The 27,023-nt window shown below is 38.0% G+C and overlaps 1 protein-coding gene across 1 annotated transcript; it reads right to left on the bottom strand.

Annotated features, from left to right (window-relative positions):
* Positions 1 to 2,211: 2,211 nt before the first annotated feature.
* Positions 2,212 to 26,728, bottom strand: LOC136265250 (protein Skeletor, isoforms B/C-like). The gene is made up of 14 exons (XM_066060109.1): positions 26,559 to 26,728; positions 26,371 to 26,487; positions 23,150 to 23,228; positions 21,346 to 21,535; positions 19,864 to 19,966; positions 19,240 to 19,373; positions 17,130 to 17,253; positions 15,808 to 15,939; positions 14,916 to 15,098; positions 13,452 to 13,639; positions 13,341 to 13,392; positions 10,667 to 10,845; positions 2,461 to 2,526; positions 2,212 to 2,405 (listed from the first exon to the last, which is right to left on the bottom strand). The coding sequence occupies exons 1-14, from the start codon at positions 26,611 to 26,613 to the stop codon at positions 2,340 to 2,342; spliced, it is 1,668 nt and encodes a 555-aa protein (XP_065916181.1). The 5' UTR covers positions 26,614 to 26,728; the 3' UTR covers positions 2,212 to 2,339.
* Between the last annotated feature and the right edge of the window lie 295 nt (positions 26,729 to 27,023).

Consider the following 27,023-nt stretch of genomic DNA (forward strand, 5'->3'; position numbering starts at 1 on the left):
ATATGTAACAGTAAACATTATCTCCTTACAGGTCAAGAATAACATATCACACTATCATAGACATCTTATTCAAATAACATCTTAATTAATAATCAACACAGTTTTAGATCCCAACATTCTTGCTAATTGTGTAACAAAGTTAATTGACTTGGTGGAGGACCTGTCCTTTGCTATGGACCTACCATCAGAGGCAGGTTGATGCTATCTTGCTAGACTTTTCCAAGGCATTTGAGAGTGTGCCTCACCAGACTTCTCAAGAAACTTAAACACTATGGAATAAGCAATAACATTTACAATTGGATAGAAATACGTGTATGGCTTACTAGAAGATCTCAATGTGTAGTCCTTTCCTCACATCCAGTTCCAGTTCAATCTGCAGCTGGTATTCGACAGGGAACTATACTTGGTCCTTTAATGTTTCTTCTGTACTTAAATGATATCTCCACTCGCAGAGAAGTCAACAAAATGTTGAATACTGCTGGGCTGATAGTGTCCTAGCACACTAATTTCAACTGTTTCATAATTATAGTTAGATCTATCAATCTTCAAACGATCAAATTCTGTATGCACTCTGTCTTCTAAAGTACATCACATCATACTGAATACACCATGTATCATCTTAAGTTAACTTCAGTTGGTAATGTGTCATAAGCAGCTTGCAGGAGACATGAGAGCTGTCCAGGGTGGAACCCTGCCATCAGTCTGTTCCAGGTCTTACGTGAAGTCTTTACAAGCTAGCTATCACTTGATGAACAGCTGACAAGTTTTTCTCAACTTTCGCCAACAGAATTTATTCAACCTGTGTTTCAGTGTAGACTATAGCTATAGCTAGCTATCGTTTTATACCAAGAACTATTTAGACACTCTGGTGGAATGATCTACCTGCATGACATTGCTCTGTCTCCATATTTCCATCCTCAAGCTCAGTGTATAATTTTATTGATTTGTGTACATGTGGTGTAGCTATTTGTTGTGTTTAATATTAATAGTTCTGTATGTGTACATTTGTTTTGTATTTTTGTTCTTATTGTTACTATTTTTTTTCTTCTTTTCGTACCTGTGTTTGTAGTACCCATAGGTCGATGCCTTCTGTACTTACCTTACCTTTTGGTTAAACTAATAAATAAAATGCTGGCATATTTGATGCAGGCCTACTTGCTACAGTAAATTTAATGAAATCTTCACAAACAAGTGGAGTAAAAAAGGAAGAAAATAAAGCAGAAAAAAGCTGAGATTCTCAGCACTAACTTTTATGGACCAACAAGCAATTAATTTGAATATTAATGTGGTGGCAGGTAGCCAGGTACATCAGAGATGAAAGGGATAATTAAGCCTGGTCTGGGGACATGCAAAATAAGTCGTTATATAGTTTTGGCTTCAAGTGTGATTTTTAAAATTTTAGCTATATAAAATGTGGTGTGGTTTCACCTACTCTAATGCCCTTGGTTGGTGGCACACGTTACTCAACCTCACGTTCCACACTGACCAAGTATCCTGAGTCAATGTTGGGAGTGATGTTCAGTGGTAGACATGATTTAGAAACCATGAAGTGTAGTGATGGTAGTTTCTTCAGTGATAGAGATGGGACACACTTTATATACGTACTATGTAGGTTATGGAGTTGTTTTTTTGCTTTCCAAAATCATTTGAAGCATTTCTGGGGCTAAGCAATATTGTCAACTTGGTGGACCTTGTCCTAGCCTCAGCACTGCACTTCATCCTTTACTACATGAAGTTGATGGTCTTAACCACACTACCCACACAAAATGAATGGCTTTCAGACTCAGCCTTGGAATGCTACAGCTTAAAACCAACACCACTATAGTATGGTAATGTGTAACTAGCTACCCACTGGTGGTGCTACTGTGATATTGCCTGATGTGAACCATTTTGTAAAGTCAGTATTGATACCTGTCAAGGTATAAATGGCTGGTATTCATTATTGCTCCATCATTATTAAACTCCAATGTCAACATCCACTAGGGACCACTCACAGCATTTTAGAACACTATATATAATATATATATATTGGCCAAAATTAATACTTAGATTTGACCTGTTCTTTGACTTCAACAACTAGATCATGAAGTAATCTTCTAGACAACATGTCAACCAGCCATCTTTGAACATTTTTATCTGATTGTATTATTACTATTGTTGATCACAAATTTAGTGATTATTGTATATTTGTGTGTCATACTCTGTACAGAGTTTCTACACAGTAATAAATAAATAAATAATAATTTTAAATACAGTAAATATTTATAGGCATGTAGCTAAACGATGCAAATAAAAATAATAAACACAAACGTCTGTTAGCAGCCTCAGTGATTTCATTATTACAGTTCATAAGTGGCAACTAGACCAGCTAATATGGTTATCAGTACTAACAGTGGAGTAGTGACCTGTGTGGTGTGCAATATTAAGAGATAATATTGTAAAGATTTTTAGTCAACTCACCATCTCAACCCTTCCCGATCCTGAATCAAACTCAATCTTCCATCCCAGGTGGAAATGAGAAGCACACTGCAATAATATAATAGTAACAATATCACAGTGTGTAGAAGACACACATGTAGTTAGGCCAACACGTCAGTTTAGCATGTTCAAATGTGACAGAGTATACAAACCAAACTAGGGAGAATAATGCAATCTGAAATTACGAACTGCGAACACTTATGAAATCAATCAAAATATCATCACTCTTACTATGTGACAACATGTATCATCTGCTGCTATATTTGCCTTATTTTCTTACAAAAATAATCATGACAAAAATTTTCGTGGAAAAAATAATGAATAACACAGGGGCGGATCCAGGACCTGGTAAGGGGAGGGGCACAAACATGCCAAGTTGTAGGTGGTTGGGGAGACCCAGATTCTCTTGTTATAATTAGTTGCTGCATTTTTGAAGCAGCAAATAATACACCTCTTAGTAGTATCTCATTGTTGATTTTTACTATTTTGGCCTTTGCAGATGGTTGTGAAGTCTTAAAAGCTGCTGAATGTCTTAAACAATAGCAACACGATAATTATTTTAGAGGCGCTTAGTACGCACGAAAGTGCTGGGTGACCATTTCATAGTTAGTTTGACATTAGGCAACCTTCCTTGTTTCACCACTTTCTAGCTATTCCCTTTTTCATTACTTTTTTTCTTTGATCCCTAATCCAGCTTAAAATTCGTAATTTCTCCTTCTATTTTTGTAAGTATGTAAATCCTGCCTTAATACAACTTTATTGCACTACTCTCAGTGCTGGGTTTCCTAAAATTCAATTATTAACAGTTATACTAACAAGTACAAGGAAAAATTAGGATTTTTAAGTTTTAAGTTTGATTAGGAATCAAAGAAAGGAAACAAGGAAGGTTGCCTACACCTGAAGATATACTAGTGGGCATTTAATCCCTATATACCCATGACTGAATTAGGGATTAAATGTTGACTAGTATATCTACAGGTACCGTACGCAAGGAAATTTTGACGTAAGAAAAATTTGACAAATTCAGACTTCAGCAGATTTGACGAATAAAATGTTGACGAAAATCAAGAAATTGTAGGCAAAACCTGTACTTTCAAGGGCGCTTATAAACATTTGACGAATTTAAATTTGACGAATTAAACCGATTTGTCAAATTCGTCAAATTTTTTGACATCAAAATTTCCTTGCGTACTGTATAGGTGACTAGAGTTACACTGATATCCAAATTAGCCGATTATTCTGATAACTGATATTAAGTAACAGAATTAGCCAACACGGATAACTGATCCAATATACACTAATAACACTAACACTCATCCTCATCATTATTAAATGACTCATATTAGTGACATAACCATTGATATACAGCTCATTCTAGGCTAAAATGTAAATTAAGTTAGATGTATACCACAAGTAAAAGTTACTCATGGTAAACAGGTTTTAAGTACATTTTACTACTGCTATACATGTGAGACAAGTGGCTGGTACTACACAGAAACCAAAAACCTTAAGTTTACTGTTGGGCATGGCCTAAAACCGGTAAGTAGAATTCTAGGAAAACGGGAACGGAAAGCGGAAATAGAAACAACCAGCGGAAAATGCCAGATAAAAAGGTCATCATGCCATTATATAAAGGTTGGATTTTATCACACAATGCTTATTTGCAGCATTGTTGGATTCTTCCACTAAAATGATCGAAACACTCTAATAGAGCAGTCACCTGTAGTAAAATACTCTAATAGAGCAGTGAAAAATGTTTTGTTAGCTATCCCACCAGAAACCCACATTGATGGCCTGTGAATTGATGGGCTATAGCTGTCATAGATTAGGTGTATAGACTAGCTAAGTCATCAACATTAAAAGTTAGCTACTCCTTTGAAACAATAAATTTTTAGAATATTCAACTATTAAACATTAAAATAATAAACTGAGATTCACAAAGTACTCTAGTTAACTGGCAGTGCCTATTATAGGCTTCGAAAACTGCACCTATACTGCTTCCAGATAAGAAGTCATATGATGGGAGTATGCATGCAACATTGGTATACTTGTCAAGCTGAAATTGGCTCCAAGATCTCCATGACTGCTTATTGGGGTGAGCCTGAGTGAGCCCCACTCAAATCGGTAGGCAATGTTGGTTGTACGAGTGTCGTGTGTCCGGAAATTTATTTTACAAACACAGAAAATCCCACACTGGGTGGTCAAATGGTGGTTGTACGAGCATCGTGTGTCCAAAAATTTACTTTACAAACACGGAAAGCCCCACACTGGGTGGTCAAATGGTGGTTGTACGAGCGTCCCATGTCCAAAAATAACACGGAAAGTCACAGCATGTAGTTTCACGTGTTGTTAATCAGCAGCTGCAAGCGACGACACCGCTAGACAAGATAGACTAAGGAGGAGAAGGAAAAGGGACCGATTAAGAAGAGAGATGGAGACTGATGAAGAAAAAGATGCAAGGTTTAGCCATATAAACGGCGGAGCTAATTAGCTACATGTTAGTGAAATTTTATATTTCGTTGTATATAGATTGGCCAAACGTAGAGATTATGACAGACGTAGACGTACTGCTATGAGGCCAGAGCAACAACAGCAGCAGAGGGAAAGGCGTCAAGCTTCAAGTCAACAGGATAGCAGTGTAGAAAGGAATGATGCACTCCGCAGGAGAAGGGAGAATTACAGAGTAAGGCGTGCAACGGAAACAGATGAAGAAAGACAAACAAGGTGTGCAAATAATGCAAAGAGTTTGGCATTTTGTACACCATAGTAATTGACTTATGTCAATTCTATATAATATGTAGGTTAGCTATGCGTAGAGAATATGAAACTAGACAATGTCTAGATGCATCGATGATTCATGGCAGAGATATACTAGGTCTCCTGGCGGATGCTGCCCAGTCATCTCCACCAATAGATATTCGCTTTACAGTTGACAATCCTGACATAATTCACAGAGTGCAGGAATTCCATAGAAGTTTTGCGACAGTACAGAATATATTATGTAATGTCTGCTTAGAGCGATTCCCCACCATCACAACCAATACTATACCAACAGAAATATGTCACCGCTGCAATATTGATAAAGAAACACCAAAATTGTTTTCAGTGGAAAATAACATGGATCCAGGTCCAGTACCACATGAACTATCTGTAAGTTCCATTAATGTTGTAAAAGCACATTTCCACCTTGTTAAATACAGTCTTTGCCAGTGCAGCACTTCCACAAAATTAATTTACGGTTTAGTAGTAATATAGAACTGTTGATAGGTGTTGATAGTGGTAAGGTGTGTGCAATCAAAATAGCGGGATGACATGTTGATACAGTAGAAGTCACCTTTTAATGACACACATTTCTGTACAGAGACACTTTTCTAGACTGGTTACTTTATACCTAGAGTTTATAATGTGGTTAATACAGAATGTGTGTGTGTGTGTGTGTGTGTGTGTGTGTGCGTGTGTGTGTGTGTGTGTAGGGTTTGACTCAATGCGAAGAAATGTTGATTTCTCGGATAATTCCAATCATGTCCATCTATCGCCTTCCTTATGGACAATATGGCTATAGTGGACATATACTCAATCTTCCACAAGACGTTACGTCATTTGTTAACAGTTTACCTAGGTCTCCAGCAACACTCGATGTAATTGTTGTTAGAAGAGATGGAGTGAATGAAACTCACAGAGACCTTAGAGTACGAAGGGCAGTTGCACTTAGAGCTTTGCATTGGCTTATTGCAAACAACAGGTATTATAATGATGTAACAATTGACACTAACACATTAGAAATGCTACCAATTGATGGTCACCTAACTAACTTTTCATCAGTAAATCTATCTTCAAATGATAAGTCAGAAGTTTCATCAGATAATGATGATATCATGATGGTGGAGCACCTCCAGATTTTCCAGTTGCAGTTACTGTACTATTTGATAGGTACTCTGGTCCTACTCTTCCTGATGGCACTGTTCCCATTGCACCACTACGTCGTACATGGCTAACATCTGGCAGTCAGTACTCTCGTTTACAACTACCTTTGAAATTGGCTTGGGCTGTTACAATTCACAAAGCTCAAGGCCTTACATTAAGTAAGCTTTCTGTAAACATCGGCAGGAAAGAGTTTTCTGCTGGCCTCACATTTGTTGCAATCTCTAGAGTGAGACGCCTTACAGACCTTCTGTTAAATCCTCCTTTTGCTTTTCAACGCCTGAAGAATTTGTCTAGAAGTCGAAGGATTGATGAAAGAAAAGATGAGGAAATACGCCTTTCAACATTGGAATTGTCTACGTTTCCATTTGTTTCCTCATTGGTATCTGCACATCCATATCAGCAATCATCTGATGATCAAGGTACAGTTTTTACAATGTAGATACCTAATTAGACTGTTACATAGATGTTCACTCTGCAGTTTCAGCTATGGATTCAACACCCAATAATGGTTTGTACAAATGTAAACAATTGCACTTTTTATGCTTTATTGTGTTTAGAACAACGCATTACCTCACCATCTGAAGACATTCCCTCTCCATGCAAAGTCAATCCCATTCTTCTCTCACGTTTGTCCATAGACAGAGATGGTTTGTTACATCTTGAAAATCATTCCTTTTATTATGCATATTTATAGTACAAACCACACCTTCTGCATTTGCAATGAATAGATCCTCTCCAACTATGACTGACAGAGGTAGTTTTTCAAAAATCTTTACATACAAACTCACCACTATTATTTTCAGGTTTGCACTATTCAATGAACGCATGGACCAGGCCACTCCCTCTTCTCCAAACTTGTTCACCAGGAATGACCAAGGTAGATTTTCCTTACCGTGTCTTATATGTACATGTATGTAAGTAGTTACGCACTATTGTTTTTAGGTCCACACCACTTAATGGATTCAGATACTCCTCCTCCTAGCAGCAGGAATAGCTTTGATGGTTCATTATACAGGAAGAGCGAGGCCACTCCCTCTCCTCCAAGCAGGAATGATTGGAGTGAGTCTTATCATACCATGTCATATAAGGACTACATGCCTTTATAGCCTCACACCACACGTCACGCTTGATGGATTTAGATACCCCTTCTCCTCCTTGCAACAGGAACGACTTTGGTGGTTCATTATACAGGATGGACGAGGCCACTCCCTCTCCTCCAAACTTGTCCAGCAGCAATTACCAAGGTAGTTTCTTACCATGTATTATACATGCATGTACATTAGTTACACACTATCGTTTTTTATATAATTAAGTCCACACCACTTGATGGATTCACCTCCTAGCAGCAGGAAAAACTTTACTTCTCCAAACCTGAACCACCGCCAAACCAGTTAAATGGTGAAGGCTGACATGGTTTGTCAGATTAACAACTTATACTGTAAATATTTACTGGATTTTGTTGTCAGTTGCAGTTTACTTCCTCTCCTTCAAAACCTTTCAAGCTGGGAAGGCAGTAGCTATTTAAATTAATACTTATGCATGCACATTTACAGTAATTCATTACACAAGAAATGCTCTTTTTGTAAAATCAGTACAAACAAAATCAGCTATAGTATTGTTGATGCCAATGCAGTAGTTTCAAACTTGCGTACATATGCTACACACGATATCTTTTTGACTAATCGTATACTGCAGTTGAGGTGCACATAGCAATTGTTCATATATGCTGGAGTTGTCACCTGCAATTGCTTTCTCTAAATCTGTGATCTGTTTTAACACCTCATCAAACACAGTTAAGCAATGATTTCTGCCTTCTGTATCCTTTAAAATTATATTAGCAACATTTTGCTGCTGACACATACTTTATCTTCATCTTAGTGGAACATTTACTGCAATCGGCCAGGATACCACTCATCTCTACAACTTTAGCGCCGCAGTTAATACAGCCTCTATATGTTTCTACACTAGTATTGCCAATAATTTCCCCCTTACAGACTTTCGCACAGCCAGAATCTTCAATGGTACTATTATCAATAACTTCCCCTATATCCTCAATTGTAACCACTTCACTTTCTTGCCCAACTGAAATGTACTTACTGCCATTAAAACTTCTTACTATGACATTCATTAGCTTATAGCTTTTATCTTCCTGAACATCATCCACATGCTGCTCCCAAGCTACGCACCTACACTGTGAGGTTAAATTTGCCAGGACAAAATCTCTTTTAGTAAAATTCTTACCAGTACTCTTCACTGTAATTTTCTCCACTGCTGACACTTCAACCACTTTCCCTTTAACCGTAACACGTTGATGCTCTGAAACATCCTCCAAAGTACATACTTTGCTATGCTTTGTAAAGGTACTTTCCTTATCAATTTTAAACTTCTTGGGGGACTTTAGTACACTCGTTTTGCTTGAAACAAACACCTCTAATTCACTTTCATCTTGTCTACTGCATTTAACAGCACAATTCAATAAAGATACCCCATAGCAATTCTTATGCGCTTCTTCTATTTCTTCTCTTAGTTTCGGTTCAAATGACACAAATGTAACGGTCTTCACTCCATCGGAAAAACTGCCATCGTAATACTTATTCTGCTTGTTCTTCCTTACAGGTGATAGTGTTCCTACAAACACTCCTTCAACATTAACTGAATTGCAGGGTTCAAGATCTGAAACCTTCACCACGTTTTTCTCCATACTGACACATGTTTTCACTATTGTACGTACGAGCATGCGTTATATAATTTCTAAATATTGCACATAGCTACATGTACACAGGTTTTCAGCTTGTGGTTGAGTGCAAGTCCGCGACCAGTAGCAGAAAATCCATTCCTCCTGGAGATACTGAGTGTGCCTTGACAAGTAACCTACAGTTCGAATCCTAGGTTAGCTTCGTTGTTGCCTTCTGAGTGCTAGCGTAGAGTATCTATGGTGCTAGTGTCACGCTACTGACAATACAGTGGCATTCGTTCATCCGGATTGCTGTGTGTGGATCTTGTTCGGATTTCAAGTTTTTGCAGCTATTTCATTGATATAAAAGTATCACACTTCACTTTTCAGTGCTGATCACTATAAAGCTTCAATATATCAGCTCAGGCTCACCCCCACATGCTTTAGCATCTGTCTAGTATAGTTCTTAGTCTCCTCATTGGAGCCATGCACCTACACATACTTCAGCTGCCACATGCCCATCATGTGACATTTTCATGAGGTTGCAGATACAACTTCCCTCATCTATATGCAATAACTGTGTAAACTTTTAATTACTGGTATGCTATATTGGTATAAATTTATGGCTTCAAGGGAGTAGCTAACTTTTAATGTTGATGACTTAGCTAGTCTATATCTAATCTATGACAGCTATAGCCCATCAATTCACAGGCCATCAATGTAGGTCTCTGGTGGGATAGGTAACAAAACATTTTTTGACTGCTCTATTACAGTATTTTATTAAACTTTAGCAGAAGAATCCAACAATGCTGCAAATAAGCATTGTGTGATAAAATCCAACCTTTATAATGGCATGGTGACCCTTTTATCAGGCATTTTCTGCTGGTTGTTTCCATTTCCGCTTTCCGTTCCCGTTTTCCTAGAATTCTACTTACCCCCTAAAACCTGACAGTTTATTATGGGCATGGCTTGTAGACACCGCTAAACCATCAACACATAACTTAATTAAAATGCCAAATAACTTATGTCTAGCCTCCCTCACATCATTATACTACATAGCGCAGTGGAGATTAATATTACTGTATGTCAGTGGGCTGAAGTGAAACCAAACAGTGAATCAAATCAGTGAAAACATCAAGCCATAGCCTAGCTTATTCGTTATTGAGTTATGCTTGCCTGAAGACATTATAGTCAGGTAATCAGTCAGTAGAAAATTTCACTAATATATAACTTTTAAAATATTGTAGCAACTTATTGGAAGAGTATACTGAATGCACTTTTGGGATTAACTAATACTGCCAAGGAGCAATGAAGATATTGCGAAGCTGGTTTCTGGTCAATATTACTCTGTGTGGAGGAGTATACAGTACTATACAGTACAGTATTTTGTGTGATCCCTATTATACAGTACCGTACTGTATGATAAACTAGATATCACATGCATGATAAGTTCTAGACCCCTCAAAATGTTACCTGACCAGATATTTTCAAAATTATATCCAGGAGGGAAGGATGTCACTTTTCATTAATCAAACTACTGTTCCCATCTACTAAGATGGCAAATGGCAGACTATACTCTTATTTGATTACCTGATAGTACACTACATTAGGAGTGTTATCATCTGGGGTCCATGTTAATATGGCTGCTTCACTCTCATCACCCTCACAAGACACATTCAAAGTGTTCAGATAATCTTCCAGGCTACTGCTACAACTAGTAGCCACATCACCAGATGATGAGGTCTCCACATGTTGACAGTGTCTACCAGCTAACATGTAGTGTACACAATATAATATAAGACATACATGGAGCACATACATTACATCTGAATGGTAGTCAGGTCTGATTGTGTGCTACAGCATTGTACAAAAACATCAACCACCAATATTCATAATAGTAAAATGGTTACAGGATTAGATAGATCTCATAATTCAAAACACAGCCTGCTCCTTAAGGTTAAGCCACCAAGTAGTAAGTAAATCATAGCAATGAGGAACTATGCAATAATAATAAAGTTTATACGGCCTAAATTATATGTAAAAGGAGAGTATTTAACACTCTCACATATGTGGCCGGATCTGCACCAACCACATGTTGACGCACTTTTAAAATTCCATTATAGCCAAAGGAACAGTCAGTCAAAGTTTCAGCTCAAGAAGCCAACAACTTTCACAGTTACAGTGCTACAAAGAAGTAACAACAGAGAAATTGATTTGTACAGTGATAAAATGGAAAATAAACCACGGATGTTAAATTAAATGGTCGTAACTTATGAATGCAGTACTTTAGTGAGATGCAACTTGCGCTATCGGTTCTCCATGAACAGTCGAATCCTTTACTGGGTAAGTTTTGTCTTCTAGGCCATTGCTACGACCGGAGCGAAGGCAAAAACGTGAGAAAAAAAGATAATGAACCGCTTGTCCAATGCAAGGCAGACTAATGCTCATATCTTAGGGTATACTGACACGAAACAAAGATTTTCCAACTTCTCTTGCTTTGGGGATCACAGTGTTACCTGCCATTATCACCTTCCTGCATTGTGCTCAAAAAATTTATGGATTTTTAATTTTTTTTTGTTTTTGATTTCGTAAATATTTCACCCATTGCATTCTGCTGTAAAATTAGGCTTGCACTAACATGTGGGATTCTTGCAGATCCAGTGACATATTGTGTTGTAGAATCACTCAGTGTAGAGTAGTTTAATGGTAGAAAGTCAAATGGAAAATGACTGTTTTATTAGAATATTTTGTTAACAGATATTAAATTACTGTTTGATTTTTATTCTACATATCCTTTAGTTACAAACACAATATCCATTTGGATAACTGACTTTATAATGTATTATTGTTATCATATAATAACTACTAGATGAATTTAAAATGGGAATAGGGATCGCTGAAAAAAGCCACAAAACAAGAAGGGATCGCTGGGGTGGTAATGTAAACCACAAATCCCTATTTTGACTCTGTCATAAATCTTTAGTTACATGCTCTGTCATTTTGAAGTGAGTAGGGATTTGTGGTTTACATTACCACCGACAGAGTCAAAATAGGGATTTGTGGTTTACATTACCACCCCAGCGATCCCTTCTTGTTTTGTGGCTTTTTTCAGCGATCCCTATTCCCATTTTAAAATTTCCAACTTTTAATTCATCTAGTTTGTGTACTTTTTAATTAATCCAGTAATGGATTATGAGATTTCTTTTATTGATAATAAAGACTGTTGTGAATAGTGTAATTTGGCATTCTGCATAGTAACACTGTCAACATTTCACAGTACACACATGAAACTGATCAAATTGCAATGTGCATACAGACTGAGAGTCTCCTAATATGAGTTACAATTTACATTACTGGTGCCTTTAATAGCTGTCAAATTCAGTGCAAGGATTGTTGTTATACACTTGACTGCATTATTAGAGTATTTAAGTGACTGCTCTATTAGAGTATTTAATCTGGATAACCCGCCCACGTACAATAATCACGGAGCGAAAAAACCACCTTGCAACAAAGTCATCAGCCCAGATTAAGCTTCCTGGCCTATACTGAGTTTAATAAAGACGGATTCTATTAGCCACAAGTAGCGTACACCAAAAAACTTAACTCTGAGCGTGATCTTGTATGGCTTCTCGAGCGTAATGGCATTTGGCAAGAAGAAATGGCCTGGTTTGGGCTGTTTCCATCAAACGAAATCAAAAATAGGTCACGGACACGCACAATGATCCATTCAGCAAGCCTTACTACTTTTTATCACAGGATTCTCCTTGTAAACTTCGCTATGCCTGTGAAAGAATAATAATAATAATATTATGAATAATAATAATAATATGAACAAACGGGTATATTTCAGTTGTGTCTGAAATACACATACTGTTTCCTTTTCACTTGATACTTACTAGTGGACCTATACTCATTGCAAAGAACTACCAGAGGGTTGTTTTGAGTTGAAGGATGCTTTTCAAAGTGGTTTTTAGGTGTGCGTTCTATTAGGATTTTTGCAAAAAACATGGGCAATCCCTATTATGAACCCACTATCGTGGTTCATGATACTGGCAATTGAGTTATCACTCCTATGAAAATGGTTGTCAAAGATTCAAGAGAAGCGGTACAAGCATTCCTTGCTGAAATTATGAGTAATCATTCCTGCATTTTAGACATCACAAACCACACCATCTTATCATTACATCACATTTATACATTGTGTGACTACAAGGACACCCTTCTATTACAAAACATGACATCATCATCATCATCGATTACTTACCAGCTAGAGGAATATTGTTGCCCACGTCATAACCAGCATAAACCACCTCATTCTTGTAACAAATAAAACACACATGATTATTTAAGAAAGCTGATCACACAACTGACTCACAGCTCTTTCTTGAGTGTTCATTATTCCACCATTAACAGAGTTAGTGATATAGAAGGGATGGTAGTTGGGTAGATCAGTCTCATTGTTACCAGCCTCGACGATGAAGGTGTACGTTACATTACGTCTCAACCTCAACACAGGTGCTAACTTGTTGTCAATGTACAGAGCTATGCCCCAGCCTGATAATCCTGTACAAAATATACATAAATATTATAGCAACTTTTTCAATCTCTGTAATCCCAGAAACATTCACAAGCTTAAGAGCAGCAAACTATGAATTGCGTGACTAGAAGAAGCATGCTACATGAATTGCCACTTGCTACTCACTATCAAACTATCCCGAATAAAACGTTCACAGTTTTGTCCAGCTTGCAAACATGAGAAAGCTTATCCATGTGACAGCTTTTATAATTATAATATTAAAAAGGCTATATCTGTCCATCAGTTAGCAATTCTGCTGGAGACCTAGAATTTTCTACTTACTGACTGACTGATCGACTGATTTACTGACTGATACATTCAGACAAGCGTAATTCAATAACAGCTAAGGCAGCATAGTTTATGGTTAGAGTATTTAGCCAACGTATGTACTATTAGAGTGATTGAACATTGAACAATGTAATTTTCAGTTAACGGCATAGTTTCAATGTCATTCAGCCCAACTGGTGCCTTTTGCCATACTGCAAAATGTACAATACATGCTTTATGGACTTACCTGCATCATCCTTTGTGTTCCATTCATCATTGTTGACAGAGCAAGGTATCAATGGGCAGTAGCGCCGCGTGATGGCTTCCCGACATTTGACGGGAATTGTCCAAGTTTTCCGTTGTGATTGGAATGATTGCAGTGGTCCTTCTCCTAGTGTTCTTCATTTGTAAAATTGTGTAACAAGCCAAACATAGTTGAAAACCAAACATAATGGCCACTTTACCAATTCAGTAATTGATAGTTGGGGTGCACGTTCAGACGAAAACAATAAGCCTCTTCTGTTTTAATGCAGTATGCACGGGTTAACCTGTGGATGTTGACTGAATTAAGGATTTAATGTCCACAAGTATATCTTCAGGTGTAGGCAGCCTCCCTTGTTTCACTACTATGATCCCTAACTGAACTTAAAAAGAACAGCAGATGGATTTTCAGATAAATGCGATATCATTTACCAACAAATATAAAGACAACTTCTTCAACAGCTTTTAGGGTAAAACAGACCTCAATCAGTTTACAAAATAAGTGACTGTTCTATTAGAGTATTTAGCCAATGTATGTTCTATTAGAGTGATTGAACATGGAACAATGTAATTTTCAACACTCTTCTGCCATATTATTTCAGATAATGGATCCTCTACTGAAGCAGCAGCATCACTTTACTTGGGGAAGAAACTAAATTACTATTATATGAGAAGGTTCCTTGTTCTAACACTGGTACAAATTGTCAGACAGACAGCTACTCCAGTTAACCTCACCAGTTATATACTCATATCCTCTCAGGCCGCCAGAAGGACCAATCCTGACTCTGAATGTTGTAGGTTCCATTGCAGTGATTCTCTGGCCAGTCCAGCCACAAATATCCTCCATTGCACATTGTGGGGACCCACTACACACCATATCACCAGTAGGAGCTGAACTGAAGTTGATCTGGTAGTCAGCTAGGTGATGAGAGGATAAAGGATAAATGAAAATAGATAGCAAACATTTAAAAGACAAAGAGATACTTTGAAGAATATATTATAGTAGCTAGATAATTAGCAATAGGCCTGCATCAATTATGCCAGCATAATAAAAAGCAGAATAGACTGGAGCAAGAGTAAATGATGGAAGTTATTTACTCTTGGCTGGAGTGCTATGACTATGCCAACATGATGTTATTAAATTATGGAGCTTAATTCCATGATAGATCAAAACTCCCTAATAGAACAGTTAATGGAAACTGCAAACTGCAATAGATGCATTGTACTTAACATTTTGGATAAATACTCTCTAATAGAACAGTCGCTTTGTAGTGAAATACTCTAATAGAGCATCCACTGATTAAAATGTTACATTACTATAAGAAATGTTGCTAACCTAGGAGCATAATAGATGAAAAATTTGGGAAATTCCTGAAAGTATTTTGGGCAAAAGTTTGAGCATATTTGACTCGGGCGTACTGTAGTTAGCAGCGGTGGTAGGCAAATTATTTATTTTATCTTACACAAAGTTTTGAAAAAACAAAACATAGCATACATGTATACATGTATATGGACATTTATTATAAATAAATGTGAAGTTTTGTAATTCAAATAGTAGTAGCCGCTCATGTCCATGCGTGTTGGTTATATGCATCTGTCTGTCCACAGTGGTATACTACGTACTCACCTCCATCTTGAGGATACTCAGTATGGAACAAGGGAAGGTTCCCTAGCCCCTCTTCATTAGCACGTGGTCCAATGGCCCAGACTATGAACTGAGACTGATCATCTAGTATAGGTCTGTCACGTTCTATATCACCTGTACACCACCACAACTTGTATTAGATATCGGACATGCACACACTACACTATCCCAGGGGCCGACTACAGAATTGCTGAATGGTCTGCTATTCTTAAACAGCTGACATTTTGTGATCAGTGTGCCTGTGTTTATAGACTCTAGGAAGATAAAAAATTAAGTTGGAGGCAATGGACAAAAATGACACTTTCAAATGTAGGGGAAATGACATATTTTCATACCAAACGCATATGGAACATATTGTATGAGTATATGCACACGTTTAATCTTTGCAGGTAGATACCACATTTCCTCCATGCCTTCAGTGGTAGCCACACTTGAGTAGTACCACAATCAATGTGGCTTAAACATTGCTTTTGAATATCGAGTTGTGGGTTAGTAGCCATATCGATTTTTGGAATAAATGACACAGCATGCAAATATGGTATAAACTATTTTGACCATGTGCTACTATACTGACATAAGAGTTACTACACAGCATCAAATGTGCTTCTTGTCACACTAGCTTTCACAATACCTCTTGACTCGGCAGACCTACAGGTCAGGATGAAACACTCTTATAACAAAATACTCCACTGCATGGGCAATTTTGCTATGAATGTATGGTCCACTACATTAATATTCCTATTAAAACTGAAATACTCTAATAGAGCAGCCAATTACTCAAGTGTAACAGTCAGCTGTTTTAAAAACCACAATCAAACAAATTAAGGAAAAATCAGCAATGTATGTCTAGTAGTTTATCTTCAGGTGTAGGTGACTTCCCTTGTTTCACTCTTTTTATTTCTTTGATCCCTAATCGAACTTAATCGTTCCTTGTATTTGTTTGTTTACTTGTTTGTAGCATTATTATGACTAGTGAACCTGCCCCAACTCTCCATGGAAAGGAGATGTTAAATAACCCTCACCTAGCCAGGGTTACAAGCTATTAAAATTTATGTCAGGTGAGAGGATCTGGAGGTGGATATAACCTGGAGCAAAGGATGGTGTATGCATAATGTAAAGCCCTCTTGTTCGCTTGTAAGGCCAACACAAGGGAGCCCCCTGACCCTGCCTGGTCTCCACCACAGAGCAGAGCCAGGGGTACTGCCATTAGCCACATCACCTACAAGTGATGTGTTACTGTGTCCGCCATGAGGAGTGGAGGAGGCTGGCAGCATGGACACACACGCACACACAAACACACTTACTGGTGTTCAGCAGTCTACTATACTGCACACAGGTTTGTCCATTGCTCACTGATCCAGTGACATTCACAATATCCTGTCTACCTGAGAGTATTGTGTCTGGACACACCCCAACAGTGCCACGACACTACAATACATAATTAATATGGTGTGACACGCTGAGTATCTCACAGACATTATAACTGGGAATGTTTGCACTCCTGTACTATTCATAACCTGGACAAAGTTCATTCTCATGTTCCATGGATAGTAAGAGGGTAGATGAAACTCTCTTGAAAATTTAACTTGCAAAACATTTTCACTCAAACAAGTTTTATGATGCTAACATTTCCAGAGAACATGACACACAATGACACTATAAAATTCACTGACAGAGTCATACTACACATCACATGTTATCTGAAGCTTACAAACACTGCACCACTGGCACTAGTAAGCTGTTGATGTGATGTGTACACCAACACTAAATGATATGCTGCACAATACACTAACACAATACAATAGTGTTCAGACAACCAAACGTTTGTTCAGATATAGAAGCTCACTTAGCCCATTCACTTTTACACAAAGTAGTCATGTTCAACTACCCTAATAGAACACACACTTACTCCAATGGGATGCAAACTGTTAACAAAATACTCTAATACAACAGTTACCCTCACAATGCGGATAATCAAGGGTTTGGTTATTCAAGGTCCACACCTCACAATGTCACAACAGAAATGTTAAACAAACTACAGTGGACACCCTCACTTATCCAAACCTGACAGTTTTAAGTGTTTAGATAATAACATTGCTTGAAGCCCATACATTTATTGAAATACTCTAATAGAACATACGCTTGTCATACAGTACGGTTGTACTGTATACAGTGGAACCTCAGTTATCTGAACCCCTAGGGACCATGGGTGGCCCATAAGTCTTAAAAGTCCATATCTCTGAAACTGTGTATAAATAACCTTAAAATAGCACAAAGAAAAACATTTTAAATGTCAATTTTAAATATCAATTTTTTCAACTACCCTAATAGAACAGTCACTACTCTAATAGAGCAGTCATTTCCGTAGTTTGGTTAACCAAGAATCTGGATAAGTGGGATCTGGACAACTGAGGTTCCACTGTATTAGGTATCATAGAGATGTGGGTTTCCTAGCCAAAAAAATTCAACCGAAAACCAGCTTCACAACTCCATCCTGGCGCCTTGGCAGTATTGGTTAGGTATAACCAAGCCAAAAAGTGCCTTCAGTATGTCTAAAGACTTCCAATATATAGTTACGATTTTTTTTTAAATTTATTCAATGGAATTTTCTACTGACTAACTACCTGCCTGCCTGCCTGATGCTTTCAGGAAAGTGTAATTCGATAACGGTTAAGGCTATGGGCTTGATTTTTCACTCTTCAACGTCACTTCATCCCGAGACGTGCCTTTTGGCATACCGCAGTACGTACAATGTACACATCATGGACTTACCTTTGTCCTCTTTTGTGTCCCATTTCTTTTTGCTGACAGCCCAAGGTGTCGATTCATGGTAGCGCAATGCATGGCTTCCCTACAGTATGTTTGTCACAGTAAACGGGAATCATCCATATTTTCCGTGGTGACTGTATTGATTGTAGAGACGATTCTAACATTGTTCTTCGTTTGTATAACAGGCCAAACATAGCTGAAAGCGAAGCATAATGGCCACTCCACTTTCGAAGCAGTATTTGATAGCTGGGGCACGCGTTCACACTAAAACATTAATTCTAGCATCATTTTTGTTTTGATGCGGTATGTGTGGGTTCACCAGTCATAATAATGTTACAAAAAAAGTAAACAAACAAGTTTAAGGAAAATTCCAAGACTGAATTAGGGATTAAATGTTCACTAGTATATCTGCAGGTGTAGGCAACCTCCCTTGTTTCCCTACTTTTTTTCTATGATCCCTAATCGAACTTAAAATTCTTAATTTTTCCTTAAACTTGTACTTAATAGAACAGTCTTTTAAAACTTCGGATAAATGAGGGTCTACTGTACATGACATGTAACATTATCCATTGCACACTAGCTATCCCCACATAACAGTCTTACATACACACAACACAGAGAGCGCAACACAACACAACTACAAACCTGTTGTCTTTCATTAATATAATAATCTACAGCATTAGCTACTCCATCTTGTCCTACCCAAGTCACCACCACATCAGCTCCCACCATATTTGTCCTTGTGTCATCTCCACTAATACCAAATGCCATGTACTGGTCTATTGACAACACTTAATAGTCACCAGATCATCACAGGACACGATGGAACCACATCTGTTACTATAGCAACCCACAAGAAGGCTAATGTGTCCTTATTAGTGAGGTGTTCTAATTTCAGGGGTCTAAATGTGTGTACACTAATACAAATGGGACCATGGATGAGTGTCCTGATCATCAAGGTGTCCTTATTTGTGAGGTGTCCTGATTATCATGGTGTCCTTATCGATGAGGTGTCAAGGTGTCCTGGTTATCAAGGTGTCCTTATTTGTGAGGTGTACTTATTGATGTGGTTCCACTGCAGTAGCAAAAGTGTACAACAGAAAAGAGTGTTTATACTTTGAGTGCACGCATCTGAGCTACACCAAAGTCATGTGACAGCTGAGCTTTGCAGTCTTTTTTTTTTTCAATAAACTACTGACAAAGTTAAACACTCTCTTCTCCACTACAAACTCTTAACTACAAACTCTTAATAGTAACACCCATACTGACCTGAACTAATACAACTACACAATTCAAATCTTCCAGTATTACTGTCAGCATTTACTGTCCATGACACTTGGAAATTTGTAGTCAATTGAGCACAGAACGACAGCTAGTGGGAACAGAACATGTCTGTATATGAGCACATGTAAAAAATTTTGTAAAACCCTTTTGCCTTCAGTTACCGTATAGCCTGAGGGGAAATATTTTTGAGGTTAGGCAATGTAACTAAAAATTTCGCAGATTTGTAAACAATCCCAAAAACATATTACACTATACGGAGGTCTAAATATTTCAAGGATAAAATTTACATTGTTATTAACTCCCAAAACCTCAAAATCAGCAAAAATCCCTCACAATATTTAGGCTATACAGTACCTTGTAGTACAGTTCTAAATGTACTAGCATAAATATGTCAATTTGTGTATTAGTTCAAGCAAGAGTATAATAATAATAATACTAGACAGATGCTAAATCGTGGGGCGAGCCTGAATGTATATTTTTGAAGTATTGATGGCAGTGAAAACTACTGAAACATTATGGAGGAGAGTGTCTAAGAATCAATATAGCCTGTGCAAAATCACTAATCTGCAAAGCTTTTATTGATAGTATGATAGGTGATGATAAGGTCAAATCTTTGGTCTGCCACTTTAACCACTTCTTTTCAAGTCATTGCAGTTCTACGACACCGCATATAGCTATTCACGGTTTCTATGCCTTCTCCTTTCTGTCTCTTCAGGAGTTTCTGCATCCCTTCTGAGCCTGTACTGCTCCCTCCTACATCTAAGACGTTCCTCCGTATCCATTCAATAGTTACACGTGGCCAGACATCACTCACATGGCATAACAGTAATCTACACCGATAACTCTCGTAATATGAACCTTTACACATACCGTGAAATGAACCTTTACACATACCGTGAAATGAACCATTACACATACCAAATATGGCTAAGCAGTAATCTACACCGTTAACTCCTCTGTTAAATGAACCATTACACATACCAAATATGGCTAAGCAGTAATCTACACGGTAAGGAGAATGGTCTGGAAGCACGTGTAAGGTATCCACTTTATATCGTAATTTATTGTAAATGTGTCCATTACACCGCTGACTCCCTAGTGTGGGGCTCGCTCAGGCTCACCCCAATAATGGTTCTCTACTCTTGGTTCAAGTTATTTCACAAAATCTCAATTTTAAAGGTTTTAAATTTCCTATTGTGATGTCTCGTTACACAGAAATTCATATCACAATTTTCAGGGCCACATACACACTTACCAAAAACCAACACCTACGTAATAGCCATGCCGGCTTCTATCCAGACCATTACAGCATACAACCACCAACAGTAATCACCACAGCAACAACCATTAAGCCTCATGTGAAATACATGTAAATTTCGTGCATTTATATTTATGTTAGTTTATCATTGAATGAGTGATAAATAAATTTATGAAAGTTGTTCACATTTACAGCAAGAAGACACTTACCGAAGAAGATCCAAGCATCAAACCTGCTGGTATGTTAATACGTGTGAAGAAGGTTGCAAATCGTTGACACCAAATTGTGAAGGTACCAATGTCATTGAGAGTTAGTCCAGTATCACCATCCTGTTGGTCTCTTAGCGACAAAGTGATGTCACTTCCTGTGTATCTCTGAGTGATCCTGCCATTAGAGCTCCTGTGAGGGAGGGGAAGGGACATACTCATTTCATCACCATGACAACTATCTGTGGAAAATGCTACAAGACTATCATTTTAACAAGTACACAAAAGATATTGGAATTTTCAACTAGAGTAGGGACCATAGCACATCGATAAAGAATATTGAAACAGCTGGAGTAGTGCACGATATTAAATCACAGTAAAACAATAAGAAGTGTTATATCCCTACTGTGCATTTCCATTATGGTATCTTGAGCACAGTAGGGATATAACACTTCTTATTGTTTTACTATGATTTAATATCATGCACTACTCTAGCTTGTTTCAGTACTTTTTATCGATGTGCTATGGTCCCTACTCTAGTTGAAAATTTCAAAAAAAAATTGTGTACTTATTTGCTAGCTTTGGTGCAAAATAAAATTAATAACTGGTGAACCCATACATACCGTATCAAAAGAAAGAAATGGTGCCACACACCCTGGCTACCAATTATTGTCTGAAAAGTGAAGTATCCATTACGCTTCATTGTCAGCTATATTCAACCCATTACACAGTAGTACGAATCAAGAGCTGTTTGAAAAGCACCTCTGCAATCAAGGTAGCCACTATGAAAAATACGGATGATTTCCATTACGAAGGGAAACCATCATGTGCTACCGCCAAATTGGCACCTTTCGCTGTCAGCAAAGATGAATGGGACACAAAGGAGGACACTGGTAAGTCCAGCATTGTACGTGCTACAGTACGCCAAAAGGCACGTGTCCAGCTGAAGCGACATCAAACAATAAAAAAATCAAGCCCGTAGCCTTAGCTGTTATCAAGTTACGCTTGTCTAAAGGAATCAGTCAGTCAGTTACTCAGTCAGTCAGTAGAAAATTCTGTTCAATAATTTTAAAAAAAAATTCCATAGCAACTTGTTGAAAATGTTTTGGGTTGATCTGAAGGCTCGTTGGGTTTAGTGTTACCTAACCAATACTGCCTCATCGTTGTCAGGGAAAAGTGAGGCTGGTCTTTGGGCGATGTTTTTTCATGGGCCGCACCCAAACTTTTGTGGTTCTTACTATCATACTGTATGATAAATGACTAGACTTCTTTGTGAAACACACCTGGTTCATATTGTGGCTTTGTAACATTTGTTATGGATTTTGTGTTTGTATGTGTACTGTAATTCATTGTGAGTACACACAATAATTCAACTTCTCAGGCTTAATAGCACATCACTACAGTACGTACACGTTGAACTGGATCCTCAAAAACATTTGTTAACTCATGGATGGATGATGCAATTACACACAATCTTGAAATTTGGCTCATTTGTAGCACTCCTTGACCTGCTCAAAATCTTTTCATTGAAATGCCAGACACAATATTGACAGTCAATCTAAATTTTTATCAAACACTTCCTTCAAGGAAGCCATAAAAGTACAGTGTATATTACAACTCTCCTGAACTTGTAATGGAGCTAAATCACGTCGACATCTTTACCGTCACCTTTAATCATCTGGTTGACTGAAATGTTAATTCTCTTGTGAAAAAAAATCCATTTTCTATTTTTAAGGATACTACTTGTACATACTTTTATAGTTTGCAACAAATTCAATAAAATAATGTAACACAATTATCACCTTACCTGTCCCTCCAATTGATAACAATTCCTCCACCAGATGCTCTTACATTAACACCTCTCCGGTAGACATAAGCATACACAGCTACACAGAACAACAAGATTAGTTCTTAAGTGAAGAAAATACTAACAAGAAGATATTTAAAATTTCACGCCCAATTGAATAACCAGCCCACTGCTTTTAGCCCAAGGCTGAAACAGAATCTTGACATTAAAACATGTCAAATACATAGACCAAGTGATGAGTTGATCCACAGACAGCTTGTATAGGCAGGGAGCCACACATCCTGGGACTTCACTTACCATCACAACTATCCCACAAGAACCCACAAGAAGGCTCCTGTGTAGTGAGGAGTTTAACATCAAATTTACACAATTGCATGAGGTCTTCCTTGTACAAGATAAGATGTCACTCTTCCTGTCTGAGCCTCCCCCTTCTAGCAACACAAGTATGGTACTACCATAATGATTAGACAAGCATAAATGTTTGGTGTTTCAACATGTCTCTTACACTAAACAAATCAACACAAAGCCTATGGCAGCCGTGTGAAATACAGCCAGTGAACCAGCACTGGGATAATTGTGTACCACTTAAGCAGGGGGAGGCTCAGACAAATCTTGTGCAGGCAAATCCTCTTGAAGCAGGACTAGCTAGTCTCACGGAGAGAGGCCATGGAACCCAAGTTCCTGCTTGCTATGTCTTTAATACTTTTACCAGTAGACAAACACCTGTAGATCTCACTAGGGACACACTGAAATCTCTATAGCAGTAAGTGAGATCTTGACTTTGAAGCTATAATACACAGTAAGAAATCCCCATATCCCCACACAACCTAGATGAGCACCAAAGGAGCCACGCCACCCGGGATTCAGAATACCCTTACTTGTAGTGTATCAACAAACAGTGGAGCTGGTAAGAGTTTAGGGTGCAACCTTATTAGTGGCACTAAAACCATCAAACTACAATCTACACAGCAACTTACAAGATTTCACCAAATTCTTTTAAAAATGGGAACACTAAAAGAACCACTGAGGATACCTCTGCCAATAATAATACACACACCAGAATTCAAAAGTGACATACATTTTTTTATCTTCCCACTGTAAATGCCATGCTATTGTTTGCTGGTAATCTTTGGACCACAATTTTACGTTGCCATAATATTATGTGAAACTGTACATTAACTTATCACTGGAAAAGTCCTTGTAATTAGGGGACAATATCTACTAGTCTGTATGATGATCACCACTGAACAGTGTTGACTAAATGTGTCATCCTGTATTGGTTGACTTCTGTATGAATGGACTGTCTAATGGTAAACATATCTTGTTATTAATGCCACACACACACGCACTACTCACACACACGCACTACTCACACACACAGGTAGTCTCACATAGCCTGACCACTTTTAATGGTCTGACTACACGAGACTACTAAACGGGGGTGTCATGTAGCTCTTGCTGTAGGTAGATCTGTGACCGCGGTTTACGTATCTCAAAGTCAAAAGAACAAAATCACTCGTACACTGGATCAAGGTGAGACAAAGGTCAAAACCCACAATTGAAATGTATTTAAAATGAAGTTTATGGACTCACAAGATGCTTGAATCTCCAACAAGATGTTTCAAAATTCCAGCAGATGTTTTGCCATATTGTTGTAAGACACACCAATTATTATGGTACAAGTGCAAGATCATTGGAAAATAGTGAATACTGTATGACTGGTAATTTTGGCATTAAAAAAAGTTGAATTCACAATTCATCAATTTGATGAATAAAATAGATGAATTTGCTTATAGACATTTGAAAGTTGACGAGTGTAACTGATTCATCAACTTTTTCTTCAAACTACAGTAAAACAGTGGTCAAAACTTCAAAAAGAAATGCTCAAGTCACAGATCAAACACTGATAGGAGCTGGTCCATACTTTGACCCACAATCACAGATTGATCTACAGTGCATGCCTACGTGGCACCATTATGGTGACACCCCCATGGTTTACACTAATTTCACAACGTTTCATACCTGCGGGCACCCCCAAGCATATATCATACAGTACGATAGTATTGTATATAAGGGACATCGAAGGTGTGGAGGTGATCCGTGACATAATATAACCCAAAAACCTTCCGCGATTTTTCCTCACAACGACATGACAGTATTGGTTGGGTAAAACCAAGCCCAAAAGTGTCTTCAGATCGACCCGAAATGTTTCCGTCAAGTTGCTACAGAATTTTAAAAAAGATTTAGTCAATGGAATTTTCTACTGCCTGCCTGACGCCTTCAGTCAAGCGTAGCAGAGAACTGGCTACAGCCCTAATTCTTTCACAGAAAGGTTTCTAGATCGCTTAAGAAAAAGTTTGTATATTGATAAACATACAATGCTTACGCTATTGTCTTACCATTTATCCTTCTTTACTATGGCCATCAGTCAAGGTTCTACCGCTGAGTGTTAATAGACTACAGTACGGCTTCCATACCAGTGTGTATGCAGGCTTATGTAGAGCCACGCCCACTGATCAGTTATTGTATGAGTCATAATCTAGTATAATAGTGCTGTGAGTAACTCAGCAGATATTTAGTGGTCATGAGCTTGCAGAAAAACTTCACAAACAAGTATAAGAAAAATTTTGAAATTTTAAATTAGATTGAGTGTAGCACAGTAGGGATATTCACTTCTTAATTGTTTTACAGTATTTGGACATTACGTACTACTCCGATCCAGCTTGTTTCAGTACTTTTTATTGCAGCATTACACATTGTCCCTAATCTAAAATTCCAATTTTTTTCTTATACTTGTATTGATATATTATACCACAATTGGTATCACAGATAGTAGAGGGCGCATTAGCGTCCAAGAATGATTTCTCACAATCAATAGTCCAAAGTTAGGGTTTGGATTCCGTATAAATTCAGGGTTCCAGCAGCTGGCAGTGGTGATACAGTGGTTATAACTCTGATTTATTACAAAACGTCCCAGGATCGAGTACAGAATTTTCTTCTCTTTTTCCGTTTTTACAAGTTCTAAGTTAAAGTCACAAAAGGCATTAGGCATTGTGAAATTAGTGCTACCCTTGCACCACACATACACACGCGCGCACACTCCCAATTAGCACAGCCTCACACAAACAAGGCATCAATTGGTGCTTTTATTTCCTCCTTCCTGGTAGCGCATTCCTCACGTATACCTCGTACAAATATCACATTACAACACGATGACTTACTAGGTCCCAGGCCATCGTACTCAAAATTTCTGATCAACAATGTCGTCTCGTCCACTGCATACAGCGTCCCCCGAACTCCATGCTGGAAGTTAGGCAGACTGCCTATGAGTACCTCACCTGTGAGAAAACATCGCTACCATGATTGACGCTGCTTATATATCGTACGGTAGGCGGCGTCATATATTTACCTTCAGAATAGCTGACTAGCTGAGCGAATATAGTGAACAATGCGAGTAGAAGCATACCGCCTTCGATGACTTTAGCAGCTCCTTCAAACCAATTTTGACAAAGATGGCATTATGAGTTATGTCCGTATTTGTCCTGAAACCGTATTTTGACACGCGTGCTCCGCACGTGCTCAAATATGTAACGTACACCTGTATCTGGAATTGTGTATACCTACCATAAACACGTTCCTTGTTACCCTAAATATATGATGCAATATAACTAGGAGTAAATTCACACGGACATCTCAACGGGCTAGCTACCAGTAAAATCATTCTACGTACTGTAGTGTAAGATGCGAGGTAGGATGTGACTATAGCTATGAGGACTATACTGCTGAGCTGCAACGATTCCAACTGAGAGCATCTAACCCCATCCTTTGAATATCCCTCAAAACTATGTCTCTCCATCACAAAACTACACACACA

Source organism: Dysidea avara, chromosome 8 (genome assembly GCF_963678975.1).
Source record: "Dysidea avara chromosome 8, odDysAvar1.4, whole genome shotgun sequence".
Taxonomy (NCBI): Eukaryota; Metazoa; Porifera; class Demospongiae; order Dictyoceratida; family Dysideidae; genus Dysidea; species Dysidea avara.